The 19338-nt window shown below is 37.6% G+C and overlaps 1 protein-coding gene across 1 annotated transcript; it reads left to right on the plus strand.

The window, feature by feature from the left end:
• Positions 1 to 12742: 12742 nt before the first annotated feature.
• On the plus strand, positions 12743 to 19288 carry rcn1 (reticulocalbin 1, EF-hand calcium binding domain). The gene is made up of 6 exons (XM_057331066.1): positions 12743 to 15984; positions 17138 to 17331; positions 17953 to 18131; positions 18222 to 18282; positions 18384 to 18583; positions 18829 to 19288. The coding sequence occupies exons 1-6, from the start codon at positions 15764 to 15766 to the stop codon at positions 18934 to 18936; spliced, it is 963 nt and encodes a 320-aa protein (XP_057187049.1). The 5' UTR covers positions 12743 to 15763; the 3' UTR covers positions 18937 to 19288.
• The last annotated feature ends 50 nt before the right edge of the window (positions 19289 to 19338 follow it).

A 19338-nucleotide genomic window follows, 5' to 3' on the forward strand; every position in this document is an offset into this window, starting at 1 on the left:
ACCATATGCATTGAAGGACAATACAGATAGAAACATATTTTTAAAAACTTACTGGGATATTCCTGGCTTCGTATCAATATCCTGCTGGGAAAGCCCTTTCTGTGTCACTCATGAAGAAACACGCTTGAATAAATTAAAACGATCTCTAGGGTCCAGATTTTTGTCACGTTTGAATCCCTGACGAGGTGGAAATATCACTGGGAATGAAAAAAACGCTTTAACCCTCACTCACTGTAAACTTTCTCTTAATATCAGCTTCAGCTCGGCGCTGATTGGTCAGATAATTCATTACGTCACAGAAAAATAGCTCTCTTATAACTATACACATAACACATGGGGAGCTCATGCGATTCGTATTTTATACACCTGGCATGATTATTATATATCAGGTGAAGAATTTGGAGTTTTAAGTTCTCTGTTAAGTCATGCTACATATATATATTATATATATACTTTTAAGTAAAAATTAACAAATATAAAGCTTTTTCATACTCTTATAGCCTTACTGTTAATGTGTGTTATAACAATGACGTAATGCGATGAAAATACACATAAATGTACAAAATAATATTGCATCATTATATATATATATATATATATAGTAATTAAAACAAAAATATTTTATGGACTATATTTTTGTTATTAATAGAATTTCAAGAATATTGACATTAATTAGATTTGGTTCTGATGGCACCGTAATTTCAGAAAGACGTATATTAGTCTTACTTACATTTTTTTGTTAAGGACCTGTATTTGGAACAAATTTCTTTTTGAAACTTGCTCGAAATGTCAAGCGTTGTTTTTGAGATCTCCTTGTTATCACAGCTGCCTTCCGCGTTAAGAAATATTAGCCAAGGCGTCACGGAGATCTTATTACCTACATTTCAGCTGGAAAATCAAATGGTTAACCTGTACAACAGCACGTTTGTCAAAGAGTTTGTGTTCACCACTGCTTGTGTGACGCATTCATTAATGTTATATATTTAACGTCCCTATAATGAAACTAACTTTATTCACATCAAAAGGGCCTCGTTTAAGCAAGTCCTTGTAGCACACATCTTTTTAAACATGTGTAAAGGTGAGCAAACCCATATATTCATTGTCCTTATGGAGAGCATGCAAATGCGGAACCGCATCAGGGGAAAAAATGAATGGGTTGTGTTGGTTCTTCAGAGGGTTTGAAGCATTATTCAACCGTTTGTTTGACGTAACACAATAGAGGCAGAGAAACCGTGCAACGCTGCAGGGTTCTCCAGGAGATGCTGGAAACCGCACGCCTTATCATGCTGTCAATAAAGAAGACGCTGCGCCGGCGCCGGGCCAGGTGCATCCGTTCCCTGTTTCACGACGCGGGCTCTCCAGAACCGACCAGCGTGAAGAGAAATCTGTTCAGCCGGCCGCTCTCTCTCTCTCTCTCTCTCTCTCTCTCTCTCTCTCTCTCTCTCTCTCTCTCTCTCTCTCTCTCTCTCTCTCTCTCTCGCGCTCTCTCTCTCCATACAATTTGTCAAAAATTCGTTTGTTTAGGTCCTTTAAAATCATTAATCAAGTAATAATATCCTTAAAACATTTAGGTTTTATAGTAAATGTGTAGTAACCATTGTTTGTTTACATTGATTTACCACGATTTGTGCACCATAATTTTACTACAAATACAATGGTTAATGGTTATTGTGGTGAGACCATTTAGTAAATTTGTGGTTTTACGAATAAAATGTAAATGTACTTAATTTAAAATATATTTTATTATATATATATAGTTTATAATTCTTCGAAATACTATTTAATTGTTTTGTTAATATAAAAAGTTAATTATAAAACTGCAAGTCGGAATCAGAAAGACGGCAGAAATATGCTGCACTCTTCTTGCTTTGAGAAAATGCCTTCTGCTTTTTCTGCTAGATTTTAAATAACTTCTCAAATGCGTTAACTCTCTATCCATGCAGAAGAAGCACACGAGCATGTCATGTATCTTCTGTTTAATGCTGCTGCTGCTGTCGCATGCACACAGTAAAGCAAGTTGGGAAGCGATTGTCTGGATTACGTGTCGTCCACGTTTTTTAGGTTGTGAATGCAAAGCTGCGATCAGGTAAACGTCCGCTTTTTTAACGATTACGCAAACCAATGCATGTTGGCACATAGGCTATCACTTTCTGTTCTTGTCAAAGCCGTTGTAAAGTGTTTGCAATTGAGAGTATTTTGTCTGTCCAAATTTCCAATTTCAAAAAAGATGATATAGTATTTAGTATAGTATTATATAGTCCTCCTTCAGGTCCCTGCAGTTTTCTCAGAGATGCTGTAATGATGTATTATGACTATTTGGGGTTTTCAGCTGTATTTGTGAATCTTTGATTAATGTAACCACCCCACGGAGACATTATCTGAATCCCTCAGGATGATCGGAATGAATTCATCCGGCGTGTACAGAGCCCTGTTGGTCATTCACTTTGTCATAATGTCGCAAGCTTGAATACAACCCACAATAATACCTACACGTTATATACAAACGTAACATGAAAAATGTAAGGCTTTAATAGCCAAGTAGCAGATAAATCTCTCGTGACAATGTGATATGTATAGTCCGCTTTTTGATAAGCAAAAAGTGTCCAAATACTAAATATCGTCATTTGTAAAAGTTTCCGTATTCCTTTCAAACAAATGGTTTACTATTTTGTTATATTATTTAATGCAACGACATTCATGCCTCTAAGTCCGAGTACCGTTTTAGGGCAACAGTAAAATATTAAATGATTAAAAATGTATGATTGACAGCTGCCAGCGGTGATATCGTGCTGGCAACAATAACACGGTAAATGAAGAGCGGGGGACTCGCTGTCCTGACAGGGCAAAATGGGACCTAACGAGGCTGTCAGATGATCTGACAGGACAAATAAAAGCTGTAATGGGAACGTATTGCTCCGTTCAAAATACACGAGCCATACCGAATTCATTATGAAGAAAGATTTTCTCGTCTATGATTCTTATTCATATAAAACATTTTTTATTGTTATTGAATATGGTATTGAATTAAAACATTTAGGATATATTTTCTATTCATCTACATGGCATGCTCATAGAAATGCTTTGTGGCAGTTTCAATCTTTTTAAGATCTTTCATTGTCATCATTAAAGTATACTTTTTGATATGATTTAATTTCGTTTTTATGGATCATTTATACAATGCCAGGTCATGTCCTCACGTTGTTTTTGGCATCCCTGCACCTGGTGTGACTTTTCTCCCTGCCTGTTGTTATAGTAGTAACAGGAAACTTTTTTGACCTGACAATGAGCTGAACCCAGTCATTCATAAATGACATCTATTTTTACTCCCTGGTCCACGTTTGGAGTAACAAATGATGTTATCATGGCAGATTAGAGTTAAACAAAAGAACCTTTGATAGTCCATGTTGACCTGAAAAATGAACAGAAACATGCATGTGGTCAGTCAAGTGTTTAGAAAGGAGAAAGGTCCTGTGTGTGCTTTGTAATTCAGTTACATTGTGGGGATAAAGACTATCACACTATTCCCCTCAAAACATCATATTGAGTCAATTATTGTGTTACATTTTAATTCGGTTCTTGTGTTAAATTAGTTCTCCTTTGGATTGGCACGCAGCATCCCAACTGTGTTCATGTTTGTGTTCTAATCTTGTGGTCTTGATGTAAAACTGAGCTGTGAATGTCGAGGCAAAGAATGAAGGCCTCTCAGTAATAAACTATTAATGAAACGTGGCAAAGTGAGCGTCGCGTTCAAATGCGTCACATGCAGGAGTAGGGTCATAGGGCCAAGAGCGTGTGCAGAACTGCACCTAGGCAAATTCGACGCACGTGACATTTAAATAGATCCTGTGTTGCTAACCCTTCCGTGTTCGACAGCTCGCACTAAATCAGGCAATAACAAGAGCAAACCGTCTGGAAAATAGACTCGCACAGACCCCGCTCATCGCCTTTTACATCTGCCTGACACGTTCTAGTGTAGTGTGTATTTTTAAGACAATCAAACTGATTGCTGGGTACGAATTCCACCCTTGAACAAGTGAAGCAAGGGGAACGAGCAGGCCTTGCATCTTTTCACGTGTATCTCATTTTAATGAGAACATAAAACATCAATGAATTGCAGAGTAGATTGTGAAATGCGTAATGAGGACAGATCCAGATCTTTCATGTCTTATTTTGAGTCGCATTTGGATGGATCATGTGCACGCTGTTTGTAATGGAATTTAGTTTTCAGTTGATCTTTTATTGTTTTTCAGTATTTTTATAAACACGTTATCTGACCTCTGCAGTGATTTCTGGCAGTAATTTTCTATTTATTGGGTTCCTACGGAGCCCCTTTAGGGACATGGGGTGGAAAAAATATGAGAGGGAAGAGAATTTTTTTAAAAGGTTTTGCGTTATCTCGCAAAACTTTTGCGTTCTCTCGCAAACATATTTGCGTTATCTCGCAAAACATTTTGAACACTTCATGTTTAATGTCCCGCTGGCAGAATTTAAGAATAGCTCCGTACATAAACATTGGTCTAGTCGCAGATTCCCGGAACAATAACTCGTGAGCTTAACGTTCTTATAACACAAATGACACCTCATTCTATGTAACGTAAACAATGAACTTTAACTTAATTTCCCACAAATCCAGCCTTGTATTGATCTCAGGCGGGAGCCGGCTGAGACAAGACCGAAGGGGTCGTCTCTAAAGTGCAAAACCCGAAGATCATTAGGCTACGAAAAATAGTCATTAACTTCAGTGCTACATACTGTAGTATAACTAAAACCAGTTTAAATTCAGCAGGAGAGCAGTAATGCGTAAACTGAATTTGGTGAGATCACAGTGTGTAACATTTAAGTTATTAATGACTATTTTTGTAGTAACGCTTTTCGGATTTACAGTCACTTTGCAGACGGTTTCGTTGGACTTGTCCATGTCGCCTGCTCATATAGAGATCAATTTATATTCTCGTTTTGAGGAAGACTAGGTTGTAGATCGTTGTCTAAGGAATTATGTGTTATTTGTGTTATAACAACGTTTAGCTCACGAGTTATTGGTCCGGGAATCTACTCTGAACCGCTCCATTGTTAATGTACGGAGCGGGACAACAGGACGTTTGAATGTTTTGCGAGATAACGGAAATATGTTTGCGAGAGAAGGCAAAAGTTTTGCGAGATAACGCAAAACCTTAAAAAATATATTTTCTCTTCCCTCTCATATTTTTTCCACCCCATGTCCCTAAAGGGGCTCCGTAGGGTTCCAAAGTCCTAAAGCCTAACAAAAGTACGTTTGTGCTTATTTTGTGTGTTTTTCCTTTGAAGCTGCAGTCAGTAACTTTTGCCTTTCTTTCCCGCCATCTCTGTTTGAAACATAAAATTGCAGGGAAAACCGTGGACTTGGCAACCCTGACGTCATTATTGTTAGCTTACCGCTGTGAATTGGTGGAAAGTAAGTACAGATTCCAACACTGATTGTTCATTTACTTTTTCACCAAATGAATTTAGTTTACTTTTAACAAAAATATATATATTTCTCTCTACGAGCCATTGCCAGATCTGCATAACAAAAAATTTGCCCAGTGACCCCAGACCAAATACCAAAACTCAAAATACGTTAATACCGTCGCTAGTGGGGTGAAAGGCTGCCCAGGGGCCTCACAAAATCCAACAGTTATATTATAAAGTCACCTGTTTTGTAAATAATTTTAATACATTAATTGTATACATGAGATTTTAATGAAATTCACAAAGGCATGCAATTTGTCGAAAAGGTTTTCTAAATAATTGTGATTCCCCCTCCCCAAAAATGGTTAATGGTTTAGTCTGAAAGTCCGACACCTAGCTCGTGAACAAAACCAATCAGAGTTGCGACAGCAGGCTGCTCAGCTGAAGTTATAGAGCAGGGTTGCGTTCAGCCCGACAAAACGTTGCAACACGTTTTTTAAACGGAAACGGTGGTGCGGTTGAACACACTGTTGTGATGACGCAAGAGTTAAACTGGCAGCTGAGAAGACCATTCTTTGTGTTCTTTTTGAAGAATTTTCCCAGTCTATCCTTAAAAGGTAGGGCGGCTCTATAATTCCGCGATGTGGAACGGAAACGGATTCGCGTTATCCAGGGGTAAAAACATCATAACGCGGGTGTGTAACTACATGCGTGATGCTCATGGAGTTGTCAGTGTCTGCGTCTAACTAACTGTTATATAAAGACGTAAACACATGAACATCTCCGAGCTGCTCAGAGAATTTACTTAACACGCATTTCACTGTTTCCTTTGAGAAAAGCTACTCGCACTGAAACTCAAAGGTCTTTGCACCGAACCGCCAAAATTAAAGTACAAATTAGGACCCACACATAAAAAAAAAACAGTACACTTGTATCATAATCTTTACTAGTTACTGTTAGTATACTGTAGTATATCATAGTGATGGTGTAGTGTAATGTAAGTACAACATTATACTATATACAATAGTATTCTAGAAAACATCTAGACGAATTAAAATCTGCACGATTTATTTTGTGGGGCTTTAGAATAGATACATTTATTGGTTTATTTATTATATATTATGCAATACCATATTATTTTCATAAAACATTAAGACTTTAGAAACATTTAAGTGGTCTATTGATTTATTTACATGCCTGCATTCTTTAAAATGTTTTAATGTTAACTTCAGTTATTTGATAACAGACTGATTGAAAAGACTATTATGCAGTACTGCTGGTCATTTTTACATCTGTTTTATGCATTATTGTTTAATAATGTATTGTCTTTTTTTATTCGTTTATTAGTTTGTTAAAAGTCTTCATGCATTTATTTAAGGCAATGTTTCATAAGTTCATATAACATTTATAAACGTTTAACACCATCTTCTGTTAGATGTAAATAGACTACGTCAAAGTGATATGTTATAAAACTTGATATAAAATGTCCCTCTAAATGTCTATCTATTAGTTGGAAGGCGTTGGGGGCCCACGTCAATATCTTTTCAGGGGGCCCAGAATTCTCTAGCTATGGCCCTGCCTACAATACATATTTCACAGTCAGTGTTGTGCACATAGACAGTTTAAAAGCCCAATTCTGCTTCAAATTTGTGGACTTGGCAACCCTGCCGACACCGTGAATCGATGTAAGTAAGAAGACAGTTTTCAACACTGATTGTTTATGTACTTTCTCAATAACTGTTTTTTATTCGTTTTTACCCAAAAATATTTCCCTCGAAATTCTACGAATCAAGGTTGCCAGATCTACGTAACAAAATCTAGGCCAAATCTAGCCCAATAACCCTATCCCCAATACCAAAACTTTAAATATGTTAGTCCTCTGCCCCAAAATGTATATATCACAGTTACTGTCATGCACGTCGACAGTTTAAAAGTAGCCCAATTCTGCTTGAAAACTGTGGACTTGGCAACCCTGCCGACAACTCAAATGATTAAACTTTACTGCAGCTTATGGTGTAAAGACAGTTTTTACCACTGATTATTTATGCACTTTCTCAATAACTGATTTTTGTTTAATTTTAACAAAGAAAAAAACATTTAAAAAGCCATTTTATACAACATTCATTCATGTTTAAGTGTGGCTGAATTACCCAAACAATAATGAAACCAGCTCATTTATGAAGACCTGAACAGCATCATAATACAGCAATGATGTGTCACCGTACCATCTGGTCCGGTCTGATCTTTGCATGAATCATTGTTGTAATTAATGACTGCAAAGCATAAAGGCCAATCATTGAGAATTACACTCCCCGAAGGCCAAGCAGATGTACGGGGCTCCGTCCACAGAAAGACTGATATAATGGGGGGATTTGAGGGGAAACTGAAGTTTGTATTGGATTAATCCTGCAGTCTTGAGAACGAGAGCACATTTGTCGTTTAGTAGCAAGTGGGAGGCTGGGGTTCGCTGTGTTTGTCCTAATACTTGCCTGACATCTATTGATTCGGGGACAGGGCTCTGTCGCAGGGGCCACCGGCAGTCACAATACATTATCCTGATGGCATAACTCGACCTCTAACAGGTCCAGATACTGAGAGACGGGAAAGTATCTGACCCAAATAATCTAGCATTTCTTAATGTCATAACCAAACAAAAAGGTCATTCGTCAAGTGAAGTCTTAAGACTTTTAAACTATACAACCCTAAAATTAAATGTAATACATTGACACCCAGTATTGGTTTTATTGTCTAAGTCAGATAAAGATCACTAAATAACTTTTTCAAGTACCATATTGTGTATTCTTGTTGTCATTATAACAGTGTAAATAGCAGCATAGCATGATATTCTTTTATATCTTATTACAGTTTACAACATAGGCATGGCTAACAGCTGATATGATATGATATGATATGGCACAACATTGTGTTTAAGACGTGGCTTTTTGAGAACATTGTGTTGAATTATTTGCTCTTTATCTTGGATTGTAAATAAAATATTATCCCTTTTGTTGATGTTGTGTTACTGCGCCCTCTGGTGGTATGTGAAAGCATTCGTTCATTTTAATTTCCTTTCTGTTTGAACGAGTCCAAGGTAAACTAGTAGCATATTGTATTTTTTATTTAATTAAGATTATTGCATGTTTTTGGTAGAGATATAAAATAATATAGCTTTGAGGCATATAAACCAACTACTACTCACTTATACTGTATTGGCAGTACATGTGGATGCGATGTGTCAGGAGATGTGTCATTTTTATCTGTAAAGACAGTATGCTAATATGATATCTTTTGATGACATCATTACTTATTAATTTTGTTATGAAGGTACCAAAGCACATATATGTATCACTGTAAACAAAGAAATTTGACAGATTTTTATAGTATTTTTGAAATACTGTAAAAAAGCATAAAATGAAAGAAAAAATCTACAAGTTTTCAAAAAGAAAGCGGTATTTTACTGGCGCCCCAGCTGCCGGAAAATTACAGTTTTTTTGCAGGATTTTTTACGGTGTGTTTTTAAAATGCTGTAAAAAAAACTTAACTGAAGATTTAACTGCAGATTTACAAGAAAAACATGTAATTTTACCTGAAAAAAAATTGATGGTGATTTACTGATGCCCAGCTGTCAGAAAATTACAGTTTTTTACAAGATTTTCTTATAGTGTAGTGCATATCTGCTGAACAATATATGCAATCAACTCATAACACGTGATGTGATGTTTCTTTATGTCCACATAGACACAAATGAGAGATAAAAATTTCAAGCCATTCCCCGTATTTGCAACCAAGCTGAAATTGGCCAGATAGAGATATCACCATCCGATACATTATCCACCAATATATTCATAAAATGACACAGTGACCTACATATGTCCCTTAAATGTATGTATATCTTTTCTTTGGATGTATCAAACCAAATGCCATTTGAATGTTTTTTTAAATGTCAATGTACATTCTGTTCTAATGAAGGACTCTGAGTATTCCAGTAATTACTGTGAGAATAAATCCTTAATGCTATATGTCGAGAGTTGTGTGCTTTCGACTGTGTTGCAAATGTTTCCACTGCATGGTTTCTGCATTCATGTTTCAGCATAAAGTGCAAAGTCTTCTTCAAAGTGTGTTACTGCAGCAAAGAAAGACTTGAAGACGTTTTGCCTGGTCGCTGAAATGAAATATTGAACTCAGTACATTAGATAGGCAATACCTCTTAATGGCAGGCCTCAAGATATCACATAGCAAGACGTTATTTTCTGCACTGATGGAAACTTTGATCGCAAAATTAAATCATAGGAGCACCTGACTGAAGTGAGACAACCTCTTATCCGAAACCACAAGAAACTGATCAAACATAGATTACAAAAATCCAGCAGCGTGGGGAAATGTCAGAACCGGAGAGCTTCATCTTCATTTTCCAGTCCAGCGTGCACATTACCCGAGCGTGGTTTTCACTTACCGCCATCACTGAGCTCGGGATGAAGCTGATGCTTTCTTATTGTATTGAAGATGACTTTATAATTCAGCTCCTCCATGCTTAACATACACTCTTTTGTAGATACTTCCTAAAGTAAGATAAACTTCATTTTTCCAAATGTAATATTAAAATATATAAATCAATATTTTATTTGTTTTTTAACAGTGATAGTGTTGACAGAAGGGCGTGTCAAATCTAACTGGCATCAATTTTGCATTTCTATTCGGATACGTGACGGTATCATAAATGTTTCATTTTCATCATGACAAATATACACTCTTTAATTTAGTAACACTTTAGCACTCTTAAACATTTTTGTTATATTTCCTATCACCTATCTTTTCTTCTTAATCTGGACCATTAACATTTGTAAGACTTTGTGTTTTTTCTTTAGAAACGTTTTATACCATTCGAGTTTAGCTGACAAACATTTGAAGCATATACTGTATCTGTGGCATATTTTCATCCTCAATCATTGAACAAACTGACATGTCAGTCACTGACTTGAGGTGCAAACTGTGTTTTGTCAAAACAAATCGTTTTGGACGATTTAACAAGCGATGAAACTCAAAACCTGTCACTGTGGAAGACTGGCCCAAACTCCACCGTACACTGATGATCCACGAGTGACACCTCCTCTCCAACACGCAATCAATCGATCATGTGATAAGATATGGTAAAGACTGGGGTTTGCCATCTGAACAACATTTTTATCAACTTATCATTTACTTCTGATTTCACGGGTGGGCGGTAGTAAGGGTTGAAGCAGGTTTCCAAACACAAATGCACAAACTCACAAAATGTCACATCACAAAAGATGATGGCTATGTTATAAAAAGCGGTAATATGCGTTAATTGCATTTCGGCTTGACCCAGCAATAATGTGGGTTGGTCTTTGTAGTCAAAGAACCCTCGAGCGTTGACTAAATTTGAAAGTTATGTTGCTTTTTGGCTAGTTTCTTGCTTTCTGACGTCCATCACAGCTGTACCTGTTCTCACAGTTATTTCAGGCCGTGCCAACCCTGTCTGTTCTGAGCCTCGTCCATCTGTTTCATTACATTCTCTCTCTTTCCCTTTGCCACACACAGCCGATTTACAACGACCTCATCTCTGTTAGCCTTTACGTATTTACACAATACACAGTGAGGGTCCACGCCAAAACATTTCCTGTCCAATTTACATATTTGACTACAGCGTTACAGCAACATCTTGTACTGTGAGTTGGAACACTGGAGGGGTTGGCCCGAGTGTCTTTTGGAACCGTCAGGAGCGTGATCCAGTTGAGTTTGTCATTCTGTCCACCCGATGAGAGCAGGAATAGAACCGTCCAGCGTGAGCATCTGTCCGTGGATTTTTACAGCCGCAGACACCAGAAGGTCAGACCCGCTGAGAATCTTGATTTTGGTGTATTGAAATTGAGACCAGCGACTTCTTTTTGGAACAAAGGAGACGAGCTAGCGCACGCAAGTGATGTAAAAATTCATGTTTTTCCAAATGCATGCAACGGAGGTGACAGCTTCAGTCAACATTGACTTTCATAGTAGATTCCAGGCAGATACCACAGTGTGGTAGCTGATAGACGTCCCTCTGCTGATTGTGACCTTTGGTATGGCGGACCTACAAGCTCTGCAGACGCTTATTAATGTGAGCTAATCAGCTATTAATCATCTGACATTGCTGGAACATTCCAGAGGCCGTGGGGGACGCGAGGATGCATCACGAGCCTCATATGTTTTGGTTACAGTCAATGGTGCCAATCTTCTAAATTTAGGCTAGTTTGTAGCATCTGCTAACGCAACGTCACTATTGCTCTTACGGTTAAAAGTTTCGTCAGATCTCTGATACGAAGTATTAGAAGTCATCCGCACGGACGTCTGCTGTCGAATGTGCTTTTATCAAGAACACCGTAAAGCATTTGAGTCGTCATATGGGGTTGGCCGGATCAGTTGGCAGACTATAGAGAGACCGTCTGCGTTTCAGTCCAAGTCTGATGGTTATAATCAGCACATCAGTCAACCTGCACAAAAGCACATCTTGCTTGCTATTGTTCTCTCAATCATTTTTGCATCTTATGCCACTTCCAGTTTTCAGGAAACATGTGTTGTCAACCGCTCATTATCTCGTCCCGGTTCCATCTTGTCCTTTGAAGATCAGATTTTCTCAGACCTCACTGACTAGATATTGAATAACAGTTATCATAGCGATAAAGGCATGCGTGATCGAAGGTTATGAGTGTGCATGATGTTTGAACCTTTGAACAATATATTCACACACATCCTGTAAAAGAGGTAAAAGGTGTTTATTTATTCAATATTAGCTATGGCCTCACCACGACTGCATGGTTTATATTAAATATCTACTAACTTAATTCAAATAACTAAGCGATTGATAGAAAAGAATCAACTGATGAAAAAATTAATAAGAAGGAAGTGTGAATGTTATTTATTTGTAGAGTTTCGGTAGGAATCAATCTGTCAGACCTATTTTATGGCACAATTCAAATGTGTAAACAAACATTTCTGTTAATTGTTATTTTATATCAAATTAAATATCGGTCTACATTTTGAAAAACTAAATAAAATATTGCCTCAGCCATGAACTGAAATAAGTTTAAGTTGAGGCACTAAAATGAACTGAAAATAAATGAACACTAAAACTTAAATAGGGATAAATTAAATGTATACAGCAATGTAAAAAAATATACAAATAAATAATAAAATGACAAACGCAGATAGCATCATTTCTAAAAAAAATATATATAAACTAAAATGAACATGAAAAAAATAAATAAAAGCTTTATATTATAAACTACAACATATTGATAAAACTACATTAAAAACTGAAAACAAAACTCATACCTCTGCATCCCATTTTCTACGTTATTTTCTATTAAATTGTGGTTCGCCTTTAAAGCTTTAAAGGAAATGTTTTAGTTTCTTTTCCCTACCACCTTATGTTTTAAAGCAAATTGTTTATTTAACAGTCAACACCATTGGCATTGTGGTTTAATAATACCAGACCAGTGTTACACATCATGACGGTCAGTCGTTTCATTTTTCTAATGAATCAAATCAAATTAAACAGTGCCATGTTATTCTATTAATGAAACATTTGTGCTGGAAGCCAAAGTATGAAATTGTCACGTCTTCAAATGAGATGATTAATAAGACTTTCAATCTTTTTTCGAATGTGAGAAAAACCCCCAAGGTCTTTACTTAATGAAACAAATGCAATGGAAATGCACCCAAAAGATGCCAGTAAAATTTTTGTATTGGATTTATCTAAATGGATACACGTTGCAAACCTGTATGACTTCTTTTCTTCTGCAGAACATAAAATAAAATATTTTGAAGAATGTTGGGAACCAAACAACATGGACCCCATTGACTTCCATTGTATGGACACACAACCACGTTTCTCAAAATATCTTCTTTTCTGTTCCACAGAAGAAAGAGTCATACAGATTTTGAATGATATGGGGGTGATTGAATGATGACAGAACTTTTATTTTGCTATCCTATTATACTCGTTGAAGATTGTTTCTTTCTTCAAAGAAAATCTTTACTTGATACATTTGAGTTGAGATACATAAATGACTTTGGTTGTATTAAAGTAGCAGTATAGAAACAGGATTTCCACTTCCCATCATGCTTTGCACGGACATGGTTGTTTAAATTGACTCAATTCAGTTTAGTTCATCATACATTAAGTATTTGAGTAGAGATAACATATTTCTGTTATGTTGAACCACTGTCCATAATTGAATTAAGTTATTTTAAAGTATCATTTTTTGAGTGTGTAAGAAAGAGAAGGTAACACCCGCTTCATAAATGATTAATTATGTTTCAAGTTTCAAAAGTTTGTGTAAGCCATTTGAATCTGCAAAGATTTAGCACAAATACTACAGTAAAAGACAATTTCTTTGAGAAAAATGTGTTTCTCAAAACAGTGCTTTCTGCCCGGCTCAAACATGAACATGTGTGACGCGTGCCAGTGTAGTTTTTTGTCAAACAGAGACTAGGGAAAGATTTTCATATTTAATTATTCACATATTAATAAATATTTCCATATGCTCTAAACTTCTATGGACTCGTGTAATGTACTTGCTCACAGTGTCATATCTAATTCCCATCTGTAAATCGGACAACATTCATTTTTGTCTTTCATTATTTGCATAATACGTTGCTAACACATGCCATCTTTTAACATAAGCTGAGAGTCACAGCTCTCCATAATGAAAACAGCCTGAAGCTAGTGGCCTTTCATTTGAGTGATGAATGTTTAGTGTTTCATTTATGGTTTATCAGTCAGTTTCAATCAGCTTAGTTTGAAGTGGTTAGGGAAAGGCGGTATATGGGTCGCTGTCCTCTGAATAAATAAATATTTCTGATGTAGAATTCCGTAGACTTGTTTCTATCATCAGACCTTGATTCTTGGTCATCGGCCTCATTTATAAACGATGCAAATGCACAGATTTAATCTTAGAATACACCGTAAAAAAATCTCGTAAAAAGATATTTCCTGGCAGCTGGGGCACCAGAATTAAACCGTAAAATAACCGTTTTCTTCCTAGAAAATTACGTTTCCCCCTTTTTCTTGTAAATTTGCGGTCTTTTCTGTAATTTTATTTTTTTACTGTATTTTTAAAAATACATGAAAAATCTGTGTATGCTAAAATGTCAATGTTTAGATTTATATAAACGATATGGTGCCACTACATTTTCTTTAAGCCCAAAGTTTACAGGCCGGGGGTGAGGACCCAGAAGGACTTAAATGTACCATTAGCGTTCAACGTTCATCGTGAACAAAATACATGTAAATGTAAATGTAAAAAATGCAGCTGGGGCGCCAATAAAATACTGTAAAAATTTCATTTTTTTTTTGAGAATTTGCAGTCTTTTTCTGTAATTTGCAATTGTTTACCGTATTTAAAAAATCTGTGAAAATCTGTAAAAAAAACAGTAAAATTCTGTTAATTACAGTTTTTTTACATTATATGTGAAAAATCTGTAAAAAATAAAAGTATACTTTGATAAAATTACAGTTTTTTAAATAGTGAACAGTGCAGATGCGATGAGAGATTCATTGTAGAATAACCCTATAGTGCCAGTACAGATGTCAGATACAGATGACCACAGTAAACTCTTAAAAGCAACTGAAAATCTTGCCTGCAGTCGTCATTAGGTTCCACCTAATTGATTGTTTCCCATTAGCTAGCGTAAATAATGGTCCCTTTGAAGGTACAAGGGTCAATTATACTGTCCCTGAATGATTTGTCTTAAAGCTCCAACTGTTTTCAAGGTGTTTTTAGTGCACACATCTAATGTAAATTCAGTTTTTCAGTTAAGCTTTACTAAGTAACCACTGATGAATTACAACCAAGCTAAATCAGGGACGATTTTTAGGAGACAGAGAGGATTTTAGCTCGTGTTTCCACACTACTTCAGTCTCCTACTACAAGTCACACGTAACATTTGACGTTCCGAAAAGAAGGCAGCGGCCGCTCCAGCGTGTCATTTTGCAACGTGGCGTCCACGCCCATCTCGAGTAACAGACAAGCCACTGACCAATAGCAGACCTTCTAACAATCACGTGCTCTGCTAGCTGCGACACGATTGGCTGTGTGTCACAACACAACCGCTCCGAGTTTGGTTGTAGCGCTTTGTGATCCGCCGGGTATGTTTGAATCGACTTGTACTGTAATCAGATGACGTGAATCGTTTTTCTAGTAGTTTACACGTTCAAAAGTGTAACGCGTCTTTCTGGCAACGGCGACGTCTGTGGTGCGTGACTTTATCAGAAGAATAAGCTCGATTACACATATATTTAAGTCCGTGCCCGATTAAAACTGGGATTGCATCAATCATGGACGTGTCCGTATATTTATGTGTTTTCTCGCTATGCACGTGTCTCGCATACGGGAAACCCACTATTAGGAAAGAGCGAGTGCACCACGAGCCTGAACTGAGAAGACAAGCGCACGAGGACAACCAGAGCTACCAGTACGATCACGAGGCCTTTTTGGGCAAAGAAGAGGCGACCACCTTTGATCAGCTCACCCCAGAGGAGAGCAAAGCTAGATTGGGGTAAGATTTTGTAAGTCTGTATGGTCTAACGTTAGGTTAGAAAGTGTAGAAACGCTAAATATTTGCATGTCAACATTTGCATATTAATGTTGTTTGTCATTATGAAGTGTGTTGTCATAATGGTTGGGAGATCAGATGGCTGTCACATTCTCATCAATAAGACATTTGTGTGTTGGTTATGAGTTTAACGTTTCCTTTATCATTATGGCAAGTTTCCCAGTGTACAAGTTGGATCAAATGGGCATGTAAATGAGGCATTGTGATTGGAGCTCTAGATCAGCGGGCTGTAGGGGAGGGGACGTCACAACGTGGCATTGCGATAAAAATACATTTGCTGCTCCTTAAAGACAGTCTTCCGTTGCTCAGCCAGATTTGAGTTGGGTTGCCAAGTGGGTGAATGTTGCCTGTCGAGATCATGTTTATTAACATTACATATACAACAATTATGCACGTGGCACACAATTGTTTCCAAAGCAGTGTGTTAGTTAGTTCACCCAAATTTAAATTCTGTCATCAGACATTTACTCATCATTCAGTTGTTCTGGACACAAATAAAGATATTTGGAAAAATGTTCCGGGGCACTATTGACTACCACAGTAGGATAAGAAAACTACGGCAGTCAATGGTGCCCCAGAACTCTTGGGTTTGTTCTGGACACAAATAAAGATATTTGGAAAAATGTTCTGGGGCACTATTGACTACCACAGTAGGATAAGAAAACTATGGCAGTCAATAGTGCCCCAGAACTCTTGGGTTTGTTCTGGAAACAAATAAAGATATTTGGAAAAATGTTCTGGGGCACCATTGACTAACAGTAGGATAAGAAAACTACGGCAGTCAATAGTGCCCCAGAACTCTTGGGTTTCCCACATTCTTCAAAATGTCTTCTTTAGTGTTTCACAGAACAAAGACATTCATACAGGTTTGGAACAACTTGAGACTGTGATTCAACGATGACAGCATTTTCATTTTTGGGTGAATTATCCCTTTACATTTTTCGTTTTGTCAATTTTTATTTATTGGGAATCGAACCCATGACCAACCAATCAGATTACTTAACATTACATAATGTTTTCACAGTTTGCTACTTTGTGCCAACTTTTAATTTTCACAGTGGAAGATTAGTTAAATGTTTCTTTTTGACTTCTTCAGAAAAATCGTTGACCGTATTGACAGCGATGGCGACGGCTATATCACCACCGATGAACTCAAGGCCTGGATCAAGAGAGTACAGAAACGTTACGTCTATGAGAATGTGGCAAAGGTCTGGAGTGATTACGACCTGAACAAAGACAATAAGATCTCATGGGATGAATACAAGCAAGCAACCTACGGCTACTACCTGGGTGGGTCCCATAACTCTCGATCAACCTTTGATCATGATTTTGTGTGTTTGTGATGGTCACCTAAAGTGAAAAGGGTCATGGTCTTATAAAATGGATACGTCACCCAAAAATGAAAATTCTGTCATCATTTACTCACATTTGAGTTGTTCCAAATCTGTATAAATTTCTTTGTTCTGATGAACACAGAGAAAGATATTTGGAAGAATGCTTATAACCAAACACATTTTGTCCCCCATTGACTCCCATGTCGTTTTTTTGTTCTGTTGAACACAAAAGAAGACATTTTGAGAATGTAGGACAGCAAACAGTTCTGGGGCACTTTTGACTTCCATTGTCATTTTCCTACTATGGGGGAAAAAATATGTTTGGTTATTAGCATTCTTCCAAATATCTTTCTCCGTGTTCATCAGAACAAAGACATTTATACAGATTTGGAACAACTCGAAGGTGAGTAAATGATGACAGAGTTTTCATTTTTGGGTGACGTATCCCTTTAAATAGGTGGGGCCGTTTTCAAGAAGTGGATGATCTGATCGAAAAAGGACTTGAAACTCGCTTGGTTTGCACATCTATACAAAGTGGCTCCTTACGATGTTTTGATGTGACATCATCTCCTTTCAGCCAACCCCGAGGAGTTTGAGGATGCGACCGATCAGTTCAGTTTCAAGAAGATGCTCCCTCGAGATGAACGCAGGTTCAGGACGGCAGATTTGGACAGTGACCTGGCTGCGGAGCGAGAGGAGTTCACGGCTTTCCTTCACCCGGAGGAGTTCGATCACATGAAGGACATCGTGGTTCTTGTACGTGTGAAATGAAATGAATATTGAATCTGAAAGTACTGAAAACAGGTTGCCAACAGTTTCACTTTGCGCTCTGTATTCGTCTGCTAGGAGACTCTGGAGGACATTGACAAGAATGGCGATGGTCACGTAGATGAAGATGAATACATTGGTAAGTGTATTACTCATTTGCATGCAAGCCATTCAAATATATCATTTTTGGGACCATGTTACGATGAAAAACATTTTCAATATATTCTCGCCATTTTCCAGCTGACATGTTTGGAAATGAAGATAATGGTCCAGAACCAGCCTGGGTGAAGACGGAGAGGGACCAATTTTCAGACTTCAGAGACCTCAACAAAGACGGGAAGATGGACCAGGAGGAGATTCGCCTCTGGATTCTCCCACAGGACTATGATCACGCTCAGGCCGAGGCCAGACACTTAGTGTACGAGTCGGACACAGATAAGGTAACGATTAATCTCATTAGTTTTAATATACCTCACTTTATGGGTCTCAAAATGTTGAAGTTCCAAAAAGCAAATACATCCACTCATTTGGCGTTCAACTCGGAGAAAAGTTCCTAAAACTGAAGTGAACGTAAATCGATGGAAAACCATCACCAAATGATATTCTAGATTGATTTGGACTACCATTTAACTGCTCGTGTCACATACTAACTTGTGTTCCTCGTTCGGGTTGCGTCATTCCTCAGGACCAGATGCTCACCAAAGACGAGATTCTGGAGAACTGGAACATGTTCGTAGGCAGCCAGGCCACCAACTACGGTGAAGACCTGACCAGGAACCACGATGAGCTGTGAGCCCAACTCAAGAGGATGAGACTCTAACCACATAAAGGCCTAGCGAGAACAAGTGTGTCCTGGCCTGAAGCGCCGTGGTATCTTTGGAACCCATCAGAAGCCATTTTTACTGACTGATCTCTATTGTAGCTCTACCTCACGGACTGGACATGGAGGACCTGAGAGTCTGAAGCACTGGCGGCCATGATCCCACATCCAGATCTCCTGTACTCTGTGCTCCTTATGTGGGTGGTCAAGAAACTGCTCTTGGTTGAACAAGCTGCTACAGACGTCTTTTCTATCGGACACGTTTTTTGTTTTGTTTGGAAGCAGACAAGCTGTCATAGGATGAAACCTGTATCCGTGGTGCCAATGTATTGGGACAGATGAGAGATCGTAACTGTATTTATTTAGAGTTTAAAT

This window comes from Triplophysa rosa, linkage group LG1 (assembly GCF_024868665.1).
Source record: "Triplophysa rosa linkage group LG1, Trosa_1v2, whole genome shotgun sequence".
In the NCBI taxonomy this organism is placed as follows: domain Eukaryota; kingdom Metazoa; phylum Chordata; class Actinopteri; order Cypriniformes; family Nemacheilidae; genus Triplophysa; species Triplophysa rosa.